This window comes from Zingiber officinale, chromosome 4B, assembly GCF_018446385.1.
Source record: "Zingiber officinale cultivar Zhangliang chromosome 4B, Zo_v1.1, whole genome shotgun sequence".
In the NCBI taxonomy this organism is placed as follows: domain Eukaryota; kingdom Viridiplantae; phylum Streptophyta; class Magnoliopsida; order Zingiberales; family Zingiberaceae; genus Zingiber; species Zingiber officinale.
This window is the reverse complement of record NC_055993.1, coordinates 128146619-128165543: the sequence shown is the minus strand read 5'-3', so window position 1 is coordinate 128165543 and position 18925 is coordinate 128146619. Positions and strand designations below refer to the sequence as shown.

General features: G+C 41.5%; 3 protein-coding genes across 3 annotated transcripts; 1 reads left to right on the top strand and 2 right to left on the bottom strand.

The window, feature by feature from the left end:
- The first annotated feature begins 3915 nt into the window (after positions 1–3915).
- On the top strand, positions 3916–5953 carry LOC121976629 (scarecrow-like protein 8). Its single transcript, XM_042528875.1, has one exon. The coding sequence runs from the start codon at positions 4036–4038 to the stop codon at positions 5770–5772; it is 1737 nt and encodes a 578-aa protein (XP_042384809.1). The 5' UTR covers positions 3916–4035; the 3' UTR covers positions 5773–5953.
- A 110-nt stretch (positions 5954–6063) lies between these two features.
- LOC121976630 (NADH dehydrogenase [ubiquinone] 1 alpha subcomplex assembly factor 3-like) lies at positions 6064–8174 on the bottom strand. Its single transcript, XM_042528876.1, has 6 exons — positions 8002–8174; positions 7783–7854; positions 7158–7274; positions 6987–7021; positions 6448–6548; positions 6064–6373 (listed from the first exon to the last, which is right to left on the bottom strand). Exons 1-6 carry the CDS (start codon positions 8112–8114, stop codon positions 6290–6292), a joined length of 522 nt encoding a protein of 173 aa, XP_042384810.1. The 5' UTR covers positions 8115–8174; the 3' UTR covers positions 6064–6289.
- Positions 8175–14107: 5933 nt separating this feature from the next.
- On the bottom strand, positions 14108–17175 carry LOC121976628 (ATP synthase subunit delta', mitochondrial-like). The gene is made up of 2 exons (XM_042528874.1): positions 16784–17175; positions 14108–14758 (listed from the first exon to the last, which is right to left on the bottom strand). The coding sequence occupies exons 1-2, from the start codon at positions 17057–17059 to the stop codon at positions 14414–14416; spliced, it is 621 nt and encodes a 206-aa protein (XP_042384808.1). The 5' UTR covers positions 17060–17175; the 3' UTR covers positions 14108–14413.
- Between the last annotated feature and the right edge of the window lie 1750 nt (positions 17176–18925).

Sequence of the window (18925 nt, the reverse complement as noted above, 5' to 3'; positions counted from 1 at the left end):
AATTTAGATATTTCCACAATGGCATGATATTGTCCACTTTAGGTCTAAGCCCTCATGGCTTTACTCTTGGGTTCTCCCCAAGAGGTCTCATGCCAATGAAGATATCTTTCATGATCTTTCCCATATATTTTTATTGTGGGACTATGTTTGCAATCTTGCAACCCCAACAATCCCCCCAAACAAAGTACCACAGGCTTCCCACGTCCGATCTTCGACCCACCAGGTCTTCCTGGGTCTTCCTGTCCCTCGGTCCACCTGACCTACTAAGACTTCCTTGCCTAGCCGCAACTAGGACTTCCTGCCTGGTGTCTAGTCCTTTTGATCCGAACATAGGAGCCCCCACTTTCTTTGTTTGAAGTCAATATTGTATCCACATAGCTCAATCAGACCATAGCTCTTGTGCACAGTTGACCGTTAAACCTTCTGGCAGTCTGGGCTCTGATATCAATTGTTGGATCGAAAAGAATTTAGATATTTCCACAATGGCATGATATTATCCACTTTGGGCCTAAGCCCTTATGACTTTACTCTTGGGCTCTCCCCAAAAGGCTTCATACCAATGAAGATATCTTTTCTCTTATAAACTCATGATGTTTCTCATGTATTTTTAATGTGAGACTATATTTACAACCTTGCAACCCAAAATAAATAAAGAGTAATTTAAGGAGGAGGTTTTTTTTTTTACTCAATTGCAAACTTCTTGTTATAATTATAATTTCATTTATTTAGTACCAATTATTTTATTTTGATTTAACCATAACTTAGATATACATAAAAAAAAAAAGATTGTAAGTATCCTGGGTTAGTGTTGATGTAGTCAACCAGGTTAAGTTAGGTCCTATTGTGTTTAATCCTTTCGTCTAAGTGTGCAGGAGCTTAGGAATATAAGAAGTCGAGCGGAATACATAGCTAGCGAGAAGGATGACACAGGAAGCGAGTCAACGGGCTTGATACATTTAAGGGACGAGAAGCTGTGGAAGAGTACACCCGTGGACAGAAGGACGTACGCGACGTTCGAGGGACAAAAAGTTGAGGAGGAAGCCTGCTTGAGAAGAAGACTGGAGTTGGATTCAGGTGAGCTCAATTCTAGACAATCGGAGTATCACCCAAGCGAGCATGGAGAAAAGTCTATTCGTATGAACAGTGTTCGATGCACCTCCAATGGCTTTGAAGGCGCCTCGAGCTTCAGCAACGAAGCTACTATATACGGGACCTGAGGCACCTCTAGTGTGCTTGAGGGTACCGTGGTGAACAGTACCGAAGGTGCCTCTAACTCGACAGAGCCGTTAAGTGACTGTTGTTACGTGAATAAAAGTTTATCCAATTAAGGGCGTCTCGGATGACCTTAGAGGTGCATCCAAGCCAGTCAGCCAACGATAACTTCATCTCAGGAGGCTATAAAAAGTCCCCTGGAATTAGGAATTAAATAACAACTGAACAACAACTTCTGTAACTCATTGTAATCTTTTTCTGAGCTTTCAAAGAATATAAGAGGCTTCTCCACCTTCAACAAAAAGATTTCTAGTGAAGCTTTTTCAACGCCTTGAACTAACAACCACTTAGGTTGTAACCAAGTAAATACTATTGCCTCTTTTCTTTTTATATTGTTGTTTATTTTAATTAATTGTTCTTAACTAATCAAATCTAAAGATTGAGAAAGAATTTATTTTTGTCAGGCAATTCATCCCCCTTTTGCCAGCCTATACGGACCTACAGCAGCCATTACCTCCCGAAGGGCGTGAACTACGTAGATGTTTATCATGAAAGATGTGGGTAACGTAGTCGTTTATCCTAAACGACGCAGGCAACATAAGCGTCCATCTTGGAACATGTGGAGAACGCGAAGGTATAACTACAACTCTATAAAAGATCGTTTATTCCCGTGAGTGCAAGTACACACACACAACTATATGGTCTCCTCTACTACTCTGCCATGCTCATCTTGTCCTATCCCTATGCTAACTTGAGTATCACAGTGGTCACGCCAAGTCCAACCTCGACACTCATTCTAACCTTTTGCTCAGTGTCTGCAGGCTCTTCGCACGGCTCCCTCACCATCGTGCCACTTGTAATCTTCTTCGCAACAATGACACTTGTAATCTTCTCCGCAACAATTGATCTTTGCTGACTCACCATATGGTCCATATCATTCTTTCATACAGGAACAATGGTCTCATTGTGTAGGGCAGGAATAGCCTTGCAAAGAACATGGGAGCTAGGGTTTCGTGCAATCTCTCAAACTGTCCGTGACAAGTTTTTCTAGTGAAAATTTCTAATCCAATTACCTGAATCATTTAAGTTAGAAAATAAAATTGAATTTGGAAGTTTGATTCAAATCTTCGTTGATCTTAGTAAGTTTTAACCGAGATTAGGGATGATTAGAGTAAGACTTAAATTTAATATAATGAAGGAGGGTTGGGGTTTGGGGTGCAGAAGGGATTTACTGGGCTAAGTAAAATATTTAAATATGTAATAAAAAAAATTAAGCTAGACTAGAGCCTAGGACAACCCTAAATAAGATCCCATCCAAGTTGACTTCGAGAAGGAGTAAGATATGGTGACGGGGGCGCTGGGGACGAGCGTATTCGTCTTTTGCCACCAAGATACGAAAATATATATAATTAATTTTTCATTTAATTTTTTTTATCGAATAGTATAGACTTAAATTTTTTGCTAAAACTAGTTAGCCTTGAAAGGCAAACAAACTAATCTCTATTTTTTTAATTTTATTTTATTTTGACCACATTCTATACTCTAAATTGCTTGAAACTATATTTTTTTTCCTAATTATTGATTAGAACAAAATTTTGGTGTTGGAAGATTTAGTGTTGTTGATCAATTGAGTACATGATGCTTGCAGCCTTCAAATGTCTATGATCGAGACTCTTATCATACAAATCATTTTTTACTTTGCCAAGACTTGTCATAAAGGTGGCTTTCTCAAACATTGTTTTCATCCACGAATCAATCAATTTACGGCATCCCTCTCCTGTATTCGAATTGGCCTTTTGGCACGAGAATTACATTTGAATATCCAACTGCTTAGACCACGCTAAAAGATCCTTCGTGTCACTAGATCAGTTGACTGAAGTGATCGCTGGAAGCTGAAGAAGAAGAAGTATCGTTATAGTTCTAAGTTTATGATAAACAAACTCTAAAGTTACTCAAAATTAAATTGCGATAAAGTTCTACATATGAATTGATTATTATTAATAATACATTGAGTATTTTTAATAATTAAAAAAAAAACTTTTAGCTTATCAGAGATGTAGTGTGATGATAAAATATTTAGGAGAATAAATAAGAAGATGAAGATGAGTATGTTAAAAGTGTGTAAGTGTGCACTAATAAAAGTAATAGGTGGATGAAACTTAGTGGAATAAAAGTAATTAAATTGGTAGGAGCCGAGAAGGACACGACATAAATGAATCAAAAAGACTTCGGCCACTCTTTTCCTTTTTCTAAATTTTATCGGGCTTTGTGTCTTTTTTTAATTGATTTTATTTGACTTACCATGCGACATCAACCAATCGAGACCTAAATCAAGACCCTACAAAATTATTTTATAATGGAAGATAAATAATAATAATAAAATATATAAATAACAAATTTCTTATTTTAAAATAAGCCGGTTGGTAGGTGCCTCCGCCCGCGCATCGGCTCGCTCAGGCGAACCCCGTCGCCGACGCCGGCGAGATATCCGGCTGCAGCTGCGCCCGCATAATTATTAAAGCGGTTAGATTTCGTGATTGGAGAATAAGTGATGCTGATGCCTCATCATCGCCGTCGCCGTCATCTCTCTCTGCCCTACCAATTAATTAATTAATTACTAATTGTAATATGAATCGGGCAAAAAAACAACGTACTTGTCTTCGCTTTCTCTCCTTGCTTTTATTATTATTTACAGGGCCAGACGGCGAATTCTCTGTTGCTTGCTTGCTTGCAACGAGCTCTGTCATGTTGATATGAGCCCCTCTCTCTCTGGTTTCCATTCCTCTTCTGTTTCTCTTCTGTGTGTCTTTTCTCTAGAGGAGCATGGCGACTGGTTTTCCTGGCCGTGAACTTGGATTTGGCCTGCATGGGCCGCTGCCGGAGGCCGGGAGCGGCCGCCTGCTAAAGCGGCCGATCTCGGAGATGGAGAGGCTGCTGCTGCAGCAGCAGCAGCAGTTGCAGCATGCGCTGTTCCTTCGGTCGGTGAAGCAGAGGAAGCTTCTCGGTTCCTCGGTTTCTTCGCATCTCTCCGCGCCTGCGCCTCAAGATCACATTTTGGGATCGTTGGCGTCTTTGGCTTCGTCGAATTTGATGGATTCCGGGTTCCTTGGCCGACCGGAGATGTCGTCGATGGAGACGAGGCCCTCCGCCGCGCTCCGTGACGGGCTTCAGGAACTCGAGCGGCGGCTTTTGTTGGACGACGACGAGGAGGAGGAATCGGTCAGCGCTTCCGCGTCCGCCGTTACAACAGAGGAGTGGAGCGAGGCGATGCGGCAGATCGTCGCTGCGCCGGTGTGTCTGCCGGCTGTGCAAGGGCCTAACCATCTCTCGCCGTCGCCTACCGACTCATCCTCCTCCACTGTGTCGTCCTCCGCCTCGAGCTCGCCTCCCTCGTCCTTTGCTGCTCCTGCAGGAGCTGCCTTGCGGCAGATGCTTCTCGATACCGCAGCCGCTATTGCCGATGGGAAACTCGAGACGGCCACCGGGAACCTTTCCGTCCTGAAGCGCGCTGCGAATTACAGAGGCGACGCGGAGCAAAGGCTTACGGCCGTGATGGTCACCGTGCTCTTCGCCCGGTTGAATCCGGCGCCGCCGGCGGGGTCTTCTCCCCCACTCGCTGAAATCAGTGGAGCAGAACACTTCGCAGCCTCGCAGATGCTCTACGAGGCCTCTCCTTGCTTCAAGCTCGGTCTCACGGCCGCCAATTTGGCGATCTTGGAGGCCACCAAGGACCGCCCCAAAATTCACATCCTCGATTTCGAGATCGGTCACGGCGGCCAGTACGTCGCCCTTCTCCACGCCCTCGCCGATCGCCACCGCCTCCGGCCCGCTGTGCGTACCCCTGCACTCCGGATCACCGCCGTCGCCGACCCCACCTCTCCAATCACCAACAACGAGACTGGCGGAACCATTAGGGCCGTCGGTGACCGCATCGAGAAGCTCGCCCAGCGCCACTGCCTCCACGTCCGCTTCGACGTCGTCCACCTCCGCGCGGCCGAGCTGGACGCCGCTTCGCTGGGCTGCGAACCCGACGAAACCCTAGCCGTCAATCTGGCCTTCGCCCTCGCGCGAGTCCCTGACGAGAGCGTCTCCCCCGCCAACCCTCGCGATGAGCTTCTCCGCCGCGTCCGCGCCCTCCGCCCGCGCGTGGTCACGCTGGTTGAGCAGGAGATCAACACCAACACTGCCGCCTTCGCCGGCCGCTTCGCCGCCGCATGCGCCCACTACGGCGCCTTCCTGGAGTCGCTGGCCGCCACCGCCAGCCTCGACAGCGGCGACCGGGCGCGCGTCGAGGCCGGCCTCGTGCGGCGCGCGGTGAACGCCGTGGCGAGGGAGGGCGGCGACCGGTTGGAGCGGTGCGAGGTGTTCGGCAAGTGGAGGGCGCGGATGGGGATGGCCGGATTCGAGTCGGCCCAACTCGGCCCGGTAGCGGTCGACGCCGTCAAAACCCGGCTCGACGCTATCCGACCGAACCCCGGTTTCACGGTCGAGGAAGCGCCGGGCCGGCTCGGATTCGGGTGGAAGGGACGCGTGCTGACGGTGACCTCCACGTGGCGGTAGGCCAGGACGGAGAGAATTAACCGAATCAATTATGCGAGTTGGAAACGGACCCAACAGACCCAAATTGTTGGCTATGGAATGTAATGGATATTAATGGAAGTAAGCTATTTATTGCTCCACATTATCTTTCTTATTTATTTATAATTAAAATAAATTGAATGAATTGTGGACGTTTCTTTTCGTTGGGGCAATAAAAAAGGGTGATGGGGATGGTGTGTAATGGCAGTGCTAGTGCTTGTGTGCTTTTTTGTTTTAAAATCGATTGGCTTCTAGTTAAGATAATTGTCAGGCTGGAGGAGAATGCCTATCACTCTTCTCATCAAACTGACAAATTGTGCATCAAAGATACAGATCGACAATGACAAATGGTGTCTCATCCAGTCTAGTTTGATCGATGATCATTCGGAGCTTAAAAATACATCTATGTAATCTAGCAAGGGAAACAAGGGGAGTCCCAAACTTTTTCTGTCCATATCGCCGTTCTCCTACATGGATTCTTGTAGAGAAGTCGGGACGATTATTCAACTCCGTAGGGTAGAAGAGCAGCAGCCGTCGCCCTTCCTTCTTCGACCAATATATTGTAAGTTGAAGTGGCGTTCCTCTGTCAGACAAAAGCAATGGTTCAAATTCCTTTTGATCTTTAGAGCATGAACTACTTAAACTAAGTAAACACACCGAGTCGATTGCTTCTAGTTTCATTCCGGTTGAGCGAATGAATTGACGCAGCTGAGGACTTACTGGCTGAATGTACCTTCCACAGCCAAGAATCAGAATCTCTGAAAAAAAGGAACATAAGATGGAGGGAGCTCCAGACAAATTAAGTAAACAGTAAAATTTATGAATTGATAGTTGGTAAAACTATAAATGAAGACAAAATACAAGGAGTTAATATTGATGGATTGACAGTTCCAAACTATTTGTTGGTATTATGGAATTTAGGTACTGTCTGATGCTATAATGTAAGCCCTCCATGATAAAAATCCAAAAAAAAAAAAAACTAGATTTTTTAATGAAGCATGCTCCAAATTGAGGAAGGAAGAGCCTTGGGGTTAAGGGAGATCAAGGAAACAAGGAAAGAGGGTGCAGACACCAGTAAACCATGCCTAGAAGAAAAGAGTATTGGTCCAAATTTCCTAATTACAATAGTACTAATGCAAACCGCCAAAGCTACTAATCTATGATAATCCACATAGAACAATTAGTATAGCATATACCTGGAACTGGCCTCAGGATTTTGAATACAGATAAACTGCACATTATGGGAACAAGCAAGATGTTAGACAGTGAAATCACAGAAACAAATTTTGGTTATGTAAACTAAGCTACAGGACAAATGATATAGAAGACAACATATGAGATCAAAGTGTAATCAAGTTTGCACCAACCTTTCAGGGGTTATATCAGAAAATGTCTTTGGTGTCCATGCCATAACCTTATTCTCGACAACAAGCAAGCTTCCCTCATACTTTACATCGTTAACAGTAAACCCAGTATCAGTGTACCTGCACAAAATTGCAGAAAAAATGACTGATGAACTCAATCAGAAAGAAATTTATACAGTAGCCACTAAGCTAGCCTAAACACAACCAACTGGTCAGGAATTTGGTAATGCTCACAACATTCTTCAAAGCTTGCTCCATGAGCTTTAGTGATCTATAAGGGTGAAAACCCATGCTAGTTCCTTTACACATTACACATTAAATAAGTTGTTTTCCTACAAAATGACACGAACCTCTATCACTAATCTAATCCCTTCCAAGATTTTTTTTTTTTTCCCCAACTAACTATTGCAGGGCCTTCAAGAACAGAAAAGGGCTACGGATCACACAGCAGAAGTAAATTCAAATTCCCAAATAAATGAAACGAAAACGATGGGAGTATTGATTAGTATGAAGATAATGGGGCACGGATCCAGATAATTCCTTCAAGCATGTGAACAAAAGATCGAGAACCTAAACTACGAAAGATGCTAACTTGTGAGTTGTGAAGAGAGAGAGAATATAAACGTACCACCGGAAGCGCAGTTGGTCCTTCGGAACATTGTCGATAAGATTAATCTGATCATACAACGAAAAGGTGCGCCTGATGAAACGAAACCCAGGATCATGAAAAAAAAAACTGACATGAGGACGAGCGCACAATAGATCGACAAGATAGTAATCCAAATCAAACGAGATAAGGACCTAGCAAAATAGGGTTTTTCCTGCGGCGGGGCAGGCGGGGAGATACCTGAGCGAAGGTAGGATTCGATTCGAGGGCTTCAGAGATTCGTTCCGCAGTGTCCTCACCAGATGCGGCAGCATCATCGCCGCTCTCTGCCTTCCGGAGCCGCCCCCAGCCATCCTTTCCAGTCGCTCTCTCTCTCTCGCTCGTTCGCTCTGTACAATTTGAGGGGTGGGTTAGAAAATAGCGATCAAGATTCATCCAACGGTCCAGGGCTTTTTCTCCTCCTTCATATTATTACAATTAATATCATATAAATAGAAGATAATTTTTGAATATATTTGTTTCCTTATTTTCTATTATTTAGGAAAATAATTTTACCAGAATTGGAAAGTTTATAAAGCATAAATCTGCTATCGAGATCGGGATTGGGATCACTACCAATGATCTTTCAGTCAACGTTTCAGATTCATCCCAGCGCGAGTTATAAATAAGTATATTCTCACGACCAATGACCTTTCGGTCGGCATTCCAAACTCTCACTCGAGCTCGAGTTATAAGTATGCATACTCTTACGACCAACGACCTCTAAGTCGGTGTTCCAAACTCTCGCCCCAGCGCGAGTTATAAGTGGGCATGCTCTCATGCCCAATGACCTCTTGGTCGGGATTTCAAACTCTCGCCCCAGCGCGGGTTATAAGTGAGCATGCTTTCACATCCAACGACCTCTCGGTCGGGATTCCAGACTCTCGCCCCAACGCGAGTTATAAGTGGGTATGCTCTTATGCCCAACGACCTCTCAATCGGGATTCCAGACTCTCGCTCCAGCGCGGGTTATATAAGTGGGTATGCTTTCACTTCCAGCGACCTCCTAGTCGGGATTCCAGACTCTCGCCCCAGCGTGAATTATAAGTGGGCATGCTCTCACGCCCAACGACCTCTCAATCAGGATTCTAGACTCTCGCTCCAGCGCGAGTTATAAGTGGGCATGCTCTCACACCCAACAACCTCTCCGTCAGTATTTTAAACTCACCGCATCAAGGGTGATAGACCGACAGAGCCCTTGCCCTGGCTTAGAGATGTACTTTTACTAGGGACAACTAGTGTCGCTATTGTCACGTAATTCATGGATATTCAAAAACGTCTTTTTTTTTTTAAAGATGTCGGCCTGAATCAAGGGAGTTTCAGTGAGAAAAGAGTAAAGAAACAGGAACAACGACTGAAACACGGTCAGATCTACATTCAATTGATAAGTTAGAGGGGAGCGCCCCTCAAGATCTTATTCTTAAATCAGTAGGAACATAGAGGTCATCCAAGGGCGTAGAATTCTCTTCTGGGGACAGTCGTGAGTCGGCATATTGAGCAAAGCGTTCTGCTTGACCTGCTTTCTCAAGATGGATTCGAGCCTGTTCTAGCTCAGCTTGAGTCACCTGAAGAATGCACTGTTGTTGAGCAATTGTTTCATCTTTCAGCTTTGCTTCTTCCTGCAAAAGGGACATGGAAGAGGCATGTTTCTCTTTCAAATAGGTTAGGAATTGAGCTTGGCTCTCCAGGTCTGAATAAGCTTTCTATTTCAGCGCTACCTCAGCACGGACCTGCGATTTTGCAACTAGACAAAGTTCTTCGATTTCCATACAAAGAGAAAACTGAAGATCCCTCTCCTGCATCATCTCAACTAAGGTCGTATCCTTCTAGGCAAGCAGTTGGGTCATGTGAGCTAGTTGCTGGCGAAGGTATTACAGTTCATCCAACTCGGAGTTCAAATCCATGATTAAAGAGCATCAATTAAAGGAAGTATGTCTCTATGGATGGAGGTTGGCCCCTTTTAAAGAGGAGGAGAGGAGAAGTCAATTCCTGCAGAGATTAAAGTGGTCATTTCCCTAAGGTTAATTGAATAATTAAACAGGTTACAATACCGATGGTCTGGGAAAAGAAGTGGCATTTATAGTTATAATGGCGAAGTAAGTGAAACTCGGGTTTGGGTCTAGTCAGTTGAACTTGAGCCTCTTTCAACTAGATTTGGAGGGGAGGCTTATAATGTTGGAACCCCAAGGTTATTTTGGTGTGATCAACAAGTTAAGTTAGGTCTTGTGTGTTTCTAACCTTGTGTCTAAGTGTGCAGGAGCTTAGGAGTACAGGTAGTCGAGTGGAATACGCAGCTAGCGAGAAGGATGGTACACGGTGCGTCTGAGGGACGAGGCGCTGCGGAAGAGTACACTGGCGGACGAGAAGGAAGCGTGCGGTAGTTCCGAGGGACGAAAGTCGGAGCGGAAGACTGCTCGAGGAGCAAGAGACGCAGCTAGCGAGAAGGACAACACGCGGTGCGTCCGAGGGACGAAGACTGCGGATGAGTACGTCGGCGGACGAGAAGGAAAGACACGGCGATTCCGAGGGACGAGAAACCGGAGCGGAAACCCACTCGAGAAGACCGGAAGTTAGGTTCGGGTGAGCCCTTTTCCGGATGGCCGAGATCACCCAAGCGAGCGGATCCAAAGTTGAAAACTCGGACCGAGGCGACCAGAGCCGGAGCAGAGGACCCGGACCGAAAAAGTCAACCATAGTTGACTTTTTGGTCCGGGGCGCCCGGAGCTGACCGGGACGCCCAGACCCCTCCTGGGCGCCCGGAACGTACCGGGGCACCCAGAGTTGACTTTTTCACAGGATCGAGCTTTGACTCAATCTGAATGTTGGGGGATAAAGTTTATCCCCCAGGGCACCCGGAACCCTTCGGGGCGCCCCGACCAAGGCTATAAATATAGCCTTGGTCCAGAAACTTTTTAACAACTCAGAGCAATTCATTTCCAACGCTTCAGTTTTAGATTAGCTTCTTTGTTTTGTGCTTTCACTGCTGTAAGAGACTTCTCCGCCTGAAGGAGATACTAGTGCGACATTCCTTGGATTAACAAGCTCCTTGGTTATAACCAAGTAACTCCTTTTGCCTCTTCCTTTCTTTTGTTTCTATTCAATTTATTTTATGCAAGTGTTTTGTTGAAAGTTCGAGAAGGGTATTTTTATTTTTATTTTACAGGGCTATTCAACCCCCCCTTCTAGCCTGCCGCAACGGTCCTACAAGTGGTATCAGAGCCGAGGCGCTTCAGGAGGACTAACCGCCAATCGAAGCAAAGATAATGGCCGGACCAAGCATCCACCCACCGAAATACGAAAGGGATTTTGCAACCTGGAAAAAACTAATGCAGGTATTTTTCACAATAGATTTTGAATTAATTTTAACAATGGAACTTGGCTTTGTAGCTCCAGAGGGTAAGGAAAATATCAATGGACGAAAAAGGAGCAGACTGACTACGTGGCGAATGACAAAGCAGAATACCATCTGTTAAGCGTTCTTTCGCCACAAGAAGTCAATCGAATCGGGAACTACGACTCGACAAAGGAACTTTGGAAGAAGTTCCTCGAGCTGCACGAAGGAACGTCCGAAGCCAAGCTCGCGAGAAGAGATCTACTTCGCAATCAGCTCACCAGCCTGCGACTTGGGGAAGACGAGACAGTTGCACATCTGTACTCAAGAATTAAAGAGATCATCACCGGACTGTCGAATCTCGGAGAAAAGGTAAGTAACCAAGATTCGCTAAGGTACACGTTAAATTTGTTTCCGAGAAATTCAAAATGGGCATCACTAGTAGATGCCTTTTACATTTCAAAATATTTAGAAAATATTTCATTAGAAGAATTTTTCTCAACTTTTGAAGTGCATAAATCAAGATGTGCAGGTTCGAAGGAGCCCAAGAACAACGTCGCCCTCAAAATTTCGAGAGACGAACCTGAGTCGGAATCTTCTCTCGATGACGAGGAAATGGTAATAATGGTAAGAAGATTCAAGAAACTTTGTAAATCTAGATCTACTAATCATCCACAGGGGAAAAAGAAAAGGATGATCTGCTGCTACCACTGCGACGAAGAAGGACACGTCAAGGACAACTGCCCAAGCTGAAGAACAAGGACAAGGAGAAGGGTAAGAAGTCTATCCAAGAGCAAAAAACCCTTAAGACGACGTGGGACGATACGTCGTCAGAGTCGGAAGTCGAGGCCTTCTCCAGACTTGCTCTAATGGCAAGTCATCAAGACGACGACTGTGAGCCAAGCTCTTCCGAAATGAGCATCGATGAAGGGGGAGCCACGTCTGAAGAAAGCAGCAGTTCAGGGAGAGAAACGGATAACGAGATCGACAAGGTAAGTGAGGTACGATCACTTCCCCCCGATAAAATTCTTTAAGTTTGTTAAACTATTAACAAAAGACTGTTGCAAATTAGAAAAGGAGATTAAAAATTTAAAAATAATCTTGGCTAAATCTTGTCCCTTAGAAGAATTAGACAAATCAAAATTAGAAAATAAAAAATTGAAATTAGAAAATAAAGATCTGAAAATTCAAGTAGATAATTTTAAAAACCATGCATGCTTATCTAATTTTAGAAAATTTAAAAATTTAAATTGGTATTATAGATATCACTAGGAACAAATTAGGAATATTTCAAGAAAATATGTACCTAAGAAATATTTAGTTAATCCAGTAGGCTGGATCCTATATTGGGTTCATAAATCTTGCTTACTCTAAATTTTAAACGAAATTAGCGCTTTCAGTGAGAAAATTAGACATTGAATTTCTTTATGAGGTTTTGTCTAAGTAGTTGTTGCTCCAATAACCAAGAAGACCTAGTACCTCGCCACAACCTGCAAGTCAAAATATTGAAATAAATATTTAATTAACTTTCTGTCAAAACATTAAAGTTAGAATTAATTAATACTTTTAAAATTTTTCAACCATTTTTTTTCAAAATATTTTTTTTCTTAGAAAAATTCTCTTTTATACTTAAAAAAAATTTCCTTAGAAAAATTCTCTTTTTTTTAGAAGATATTTTTTGTCTAAGTTAAAAGTTGTTATGAAATTGAAAATTTCTACTTAAATTTTTAAAAAACCTTTTAAAAAATATTTTTACAAACTTATCTAAATTAATTTTTTTTTTATAATTTCACTTAGAAAATTTTATGTATTCCTTATATTTCGGGCAACATCATTTACAAAAGTATAAATCTGATCGATCGGGATCGTGTGTTTTACTGTTCGAGGGAGACCAAACCGCCAAAGCAAATAGATGATGAGTTGCAATCGCCACCCCTCCGAGAGCACTGTCGGTGTCTGCGCCGTCTGCCTCCGCGAGCGCCTTCTCGCCCTCCTCGCCGCCTCCTCGCCTGAGTCTCCGCCCTCCCTCTATTCCGCTTCCTCCGTCGCGGCAGCCGCCGCCGACCGCCATGGCCACCGCGGTCGAGACAAGAGCAGGCTCCGTCGGTTTGGGTCCTGGGCCCCTGCTCTCTCGCGCCTCTTCTCCACCTCCAGCGCCGCTGCGGAAACAGCGCGAGGAACTTCGCCGGGCGACGCCTCGCCACGGGTAACGTCCCCGAGGAGAGCGAGCAGGAAGACGACGAAGCCCCGTCGTCTCGGCCTCGGAGGTCTCGCCCTGTGCTTCGTTTCCAATGGCGACGACAAGGGGGAAGAGTTCTCCGGTGAAATCCGAGGGTCTCGCAGCAGCCAGCGAGGTCAGCGCCACCACAAAGCCGCCGCGCGTTGGCCGGAGATGGAGGAACTGGGACGTATTAATTTACTTTAATTGCTTTCTTTAATTAGTCAACGTGCCAATCGTGGCTTGTGATTTTACCTTTTCCAAATTGTTGATAAAAGTAAAACTAATTATATGAATATAGTAAATTACAAGGAATTTCATATATATAAAGATTTGATCGAGTCCGTTCACTGTTTTATTTTAATTATCTGACGTAATATATTTTATATTGAGATATAGGGATTGATGTCGTTGTTGAGTGAAAACTTGGACATGAAGAATCGTTGAACAGGTGTAATATTTTATATTTGATTTTCGATAAAAAAAAAAATTATACTTGGCGATGGCATCACCATTAATTTTTTTTTTAAAAAAAAATACTTGCACAAGTAATTCATTAATTTATCCCAATTATTTTTATCAACTATACTTAAATAAATTTCTAATTTTAATATTTATCATAACATTTTTAATTTAAATATTTATCATAAATTGCACTATCTTAATCTTAAATGTGTGTTCCATCGTCATACATTCACATATTATCCAACTTCATATAAATATATAATATATAACATATCTAAGTGTGAGACATAATATCATACTAAATTCCCTGCAAATATCAAAAGTCGATTAATTCATCGAAAGCTTGTAACAAATAAACCAAAGGAGTCAAACACAAGAAATGTGTGTTATTGAAAACACAGTGCAATAGCTAAAAAAAAAACTAGCAGGAAAAAATATCAAAGGTTCCAGAGTTGTGTACAGCAGAATCACAGAACTTGCCGGAGTACAATGTGATTGCAGCTGAAACTATAATTTTATTGAATATTCCCGTCGTCCATCTCAAGCTGGGAATTGATAACTTATCTTGCACTTGAACAACTGTGTTCAGGAGGATTGCGTCAACCAGATAGTGCGGCATTTAGTGCGCTGTGAACATCCACACCAATCTGTGCTTCAGCCTTTTCCAAGTCTGTCGTGGCCGAGTTAAGCTTCTGTGTGAAGTCAGCAAGGCCCTGTTGGACTAGAGTTGGATCAATATGGTCGATAGGTGCAGCCTCGACGGTGATTATGTCCGTAACAGAGTTTGCATGTATGAATGCGAACCCACTGCTAACGAAATACTTGGTAACATCATTTCCTTCGTGCACAGATAGCACACCCGGCTTCAGCTCAGCAATGGTAGCTACATGTCCAGGCAAAACACCCATTTGCCCTGTTGTTGCTGGAACGATGACCATATCAACCTGATAAAAGATACAATTTTTAGACTAAGGGCGAGAGAAAAAGTCAATCCACTTTGCAGCATAAGTAAATATCAATTTGATGCCACACAAATTCCACAAGTCCAACCTACTGGAAGGATAACAATGAAATATAACAATCCAACTATGGAAACTAGTGTTTGAAATTCTCTACGTTTTTTATAACTTAACAAGCCTTGCATTTTACAAGAGACTATCCTCAAGGTCACATGGCAACAACTTTACTTTGTGCCAAGGCTCCCCTTCCACACACATCACATTGGTTTTTAAAAATTCTCAAGATGCACTTATACTTTTGATAGACCTCAGAATGACTTGTATACCATGAGCAACTCCTAGCATAATTGATACAAAGTACAAACCAACAAAATGAACATGTGGAGGCGCCCTCTAAAAGGAGTGCTCATGACAGTGGTGTGAAATATGAAGTATCTCACATCCTTAGAAGCTGATGTAACCACCTACAACACACATCGAACTTCAAAAAAGAAAAACAATAATGCACAAACTTTTGTAAATGACAATTATCCTCTTTAATTCTCATTATAAATGAAAATAAGACGTTGGGGAGTCATTAGTGTAGTATTCTATAGCTTAACCATGAAGAATAAGTCTTCCTGTCTCCTATCTATTTGCATATTGACTAAATTGTCCCAGAAAAAAAATATTTTTCAACAAAATTTCTTTTTCTTCTATAGAATGCACAAAAAGTAGAAACTATGAAAATATTTTACTGACTGGATATGCATAACAAATCCAAAACTCATCCATTGTAGACTAATATGTATAGCTATAATGTCCAGTGTCCAATAACTTTTTTTCAACAATTTTTTTTTTCTTGTAGGAAATGTATAAAAGTAGAAACTATGAAAAGATTTTACTGACTTGATACGCATAACATATCCTAACTCATCCATATGGATTACTTTATCAGAGATTGAATTAGACTGAGGTAAATATGTACAATGTCCATGTTAAGTCACAACATATTGCATGGTGAAAGAAACATTAAGGGGGTGCTTGGTTCATTGAAGGGAATGGGAATAAGAATGGGATTGAGAGAAGTAGGGAATGGAAATGGGGGCTTTCCCATTCCCCTCCTTTTATTAGGGAATGGCTCATTCCCATGTTTAGGGTAATGAATCCATGGGACCCACCCACTAATCCCCCAAACCAAACACCACTTTCAATCCCTTTCCCATTCCTCACTCTCATATCATCCAACCAAGCACCCCGTAACTTTGTAAGCCAACAAGTAAGATTTTCTGCATCTTGAATTATTTCTTAAAAGCAAAATTAAACCTTGAAATCATAAATATAATTTCCAGATTGCATTCAGTAAATTAGATTTACATTTGAAATCATTTGCACTAAATTGCCAAGACGGGCATCCTGAAATAATTTCAGTACAGCACTAATTCAAACAGGATGGTTTGGTCTAAACAATTAGCATCCAAAAGGTAAGGAACAACTTAAAATGAATAATGACTTCTATACTTTGACTAAAACGTATCATTCTTAAAAATCACCTAGTTGGCCAGCAGATTATTCTCTAAAGATAAAGCAAACGAGATTAAAGCCAACCCTACACCAAGACTCAAAAAAAATAAAAAATAAAAAATCCAAAGATATGGACAGTTAACCTGGGAATCCATTCTTTGGTGAAATGAGGTGAACAATATTGCTAAAAGTTACACCTTTTTTCATAGATTTCAGAAGGAAGTATCATCCTTACAAGATCTCAGTCGCACAAGAACTCAGTGACCAAATGCTTGTTCACTATTATTCTTATCAAAAGATTGAATCCCAAGCAACCACAAAATAGTATGTAATCATATTCAGTTATGTCTGAAAATAACTTTACCTGAGCCCAAACTATAGCTATTCAGATCCTAAACGTGCAAATAAATTGATCGGCAAATAAACGTAGCAGCATCCAAACATCAGCCATCAGAAAGAAACCTTAGGTTTAATTTGGATACATCTAACGGGGATAGAAGAGCAAACCTCCTTATTTGCAATCTCGGATTGGTAGGGGAGGACGAAATTGACGGTGAGCTTGGTGGGGATAGAAGCAGGCGTGGAAGGGCGAGGCTTCATGAAGGCCAAGGGGGTCTTGGGGGGGTCGACGTTGGGGGCTACCTTCCGCCATGCCTCCACGAACGTCGCGTCCTCCGTCGGTGCTGCGGGGAGATCAGTGGAGAATGGACGGGCCGGGGCTGCGCTGCGACGGCTCCCTCCGGCGATGCCGCGGATCAGAAGGCGGGGGGCAAAGCGGTACATGGCCGGCGGCGGCGCTTGCTCGATCGCTGGATGTGCGATATGGGGACAACCAAACCCTATAATTTTAGATCTCTTAACTCCGGCGAGTTAGAATAAAAATAAAGGCTCATAGAAAAATATTCTTATTCTATATATATATATATATATATATATATATATATATATATATATATATACTCTACACATTCTTACCCTGTATATTCCTTGATGACCCTCACAAATCTAGACGCCTGGAGCCCTGAACATTCGGATTCTAAAAAGTGAATCGGAGAATTCGGGAGTTCTTTCGGGTGTCCGAACCCATAAAAATCGCCCAGGAATATACAGGGTAAAGATATATAAGTTAACATTTCTCTCTATATTTATATAATTTTTTTTAACCATAAAAATAAAATTTAATTGACTTAACACATAGTTAAGAAAAAAATAAACAAAAAAAATATTAAGCATTGAAATTGAGGTGCCTCTTAACATTCTAACAAATTAAAAAACAAATTGACAAAGACACTGTTAATGAAGGCGCCTCAAATCAATTCCAGATGAGTCCGTAGAGTAATAAATTTGTGTGTGTATATATATATATATATTAATTTTAATTAATTAACAAAGATACTTTATATATATATATAATATTTTTAATTAAATTGGATTAAAATATATTTTAATATATTATAATAGTTACTTTGTATTTACTATAATAATATTAAAATAAAATTATTTTTTGAATAAAAAATAGAAGAAAATATTCTTTTGAATTTTTCTTTTATTTTTGTAAAGATAGGCGAGCTCTTTTCTTTATCTTCTCTTCTCTTCTCTTATTTTTTTTATTCATTTATTTACATTACATTTTAGATTAGCATATACCTGATGTTATTGCTTACTAGTTTTCTTTAAAGTCAAATTTCTAGGTAAGGAGAAGGTAGAGCGTAAAGCCAAACACTTTAGTTTCTTATTTATGGAAAAAAATAGAATAAATGATTAATTATGTCAGATAATAATATCAAATCCGAATTACCTATTATTTACGGGAAACACTCGCAAAAGGTGATGCAAGATACTTAGCCGGCTACAGCCATTGCTTGATCGCTTTCGCTCAGTCGATATACGATACTATCGGGACAACCAAACCCTATAATTTTTTATCTTTTGGTTGGACGTATTATAGAGGAAGCAATCGATTCAAAATTAGATGGAGTTGAATCAAATCAGCTAACCAAATTCTACCTTCAAAATCAAATAAATTTAAAGGATTTAGGTATCTTAGTCACCTGCTATAATAGCAGTGGACTGATGATATTTTGATTTAATTTATTTTTGAATTTCAATACTAAAATCGAACTAAATATATTTTAAAAACTACTTTTTATGTTAAAAATTAAATTTCTAAATTAATTGTGATAAAAAATGAATATGCGTCCCCACTAATCCGTTCCAAGGCCAATACAGAGGAGATAAATCACGGACGATTACTAGTCTTTGGATAGTGATTAACATATAAGGAAAATATTTATCTCAATTTTATCGAGATTCGAATTCTAAATTTTATTATGATAATATCTTATGTGCTAATCATTAGATTCATCCGAGTGAATTGAATTTCTAAATGAATTGATGGCAAGAGGCTGCTTTGGGTTGGTTAATTTGGTTTAACGTATTTAGATCAGCTGCTTTGTTAATCTTCGAACACGAAATTGAACCGAATATCAAGCTGCCAAGTGGCTCCAGCTAGTCCTCTGCTATTAGAATTACACCTGTTAAAAGAAGGTTTTTTTTATATAAAAAAAGACTATACCATATTTTTATATTAAAAATTCTCTTATTAATAACTGTTAAAATAAAGCAGTTTAACTTTATCTTTATATTATT

Coding starts and splice junctions, on each gene's coding strand:
- LOC121976630 (XM_042528876.1), bottom strand. CDS start 8,114: ATGGCTGGGGGCGGCTCCGGAAGGCAGAGAGCGGCGATGATGCTGCCG. Junction 7,855..8,001: donor CGAATCCTACCTTCGCTCAG/GTATCTCCCCGC, acceptor TCGTTTCATCAG/GCGCACCTTTTCGTTGTATG. Junction 7,022..7,157: donor TCTGATATAACCCCTGAAAG/GTTGGTGCAAAC, acceptor CATAATGTGCAG/TTTATCTGTATTCAAAATCC.
- LOC121976628 (XM_042528874.1), bottom strand. CDS start 17,059: ATGTACCGCTTTGCCCCCCGCCTTCTGATCCGCGGCATCGCCGGAGGG. Junction 14,759..16,783: donor CCGAGATTGCAAATAAGGAG/GTTTGCTCTTCT, acceptor ATCTTTTATCAG/GTTGATATGGTCATCGTTCC.
- LOC121976629 (XM_042528875.1), top strand. CDS start 4,036: ATGGCGACTGGTTTTCCTGGCCGTGAACTTGGATTTGGCCTGCATGGG.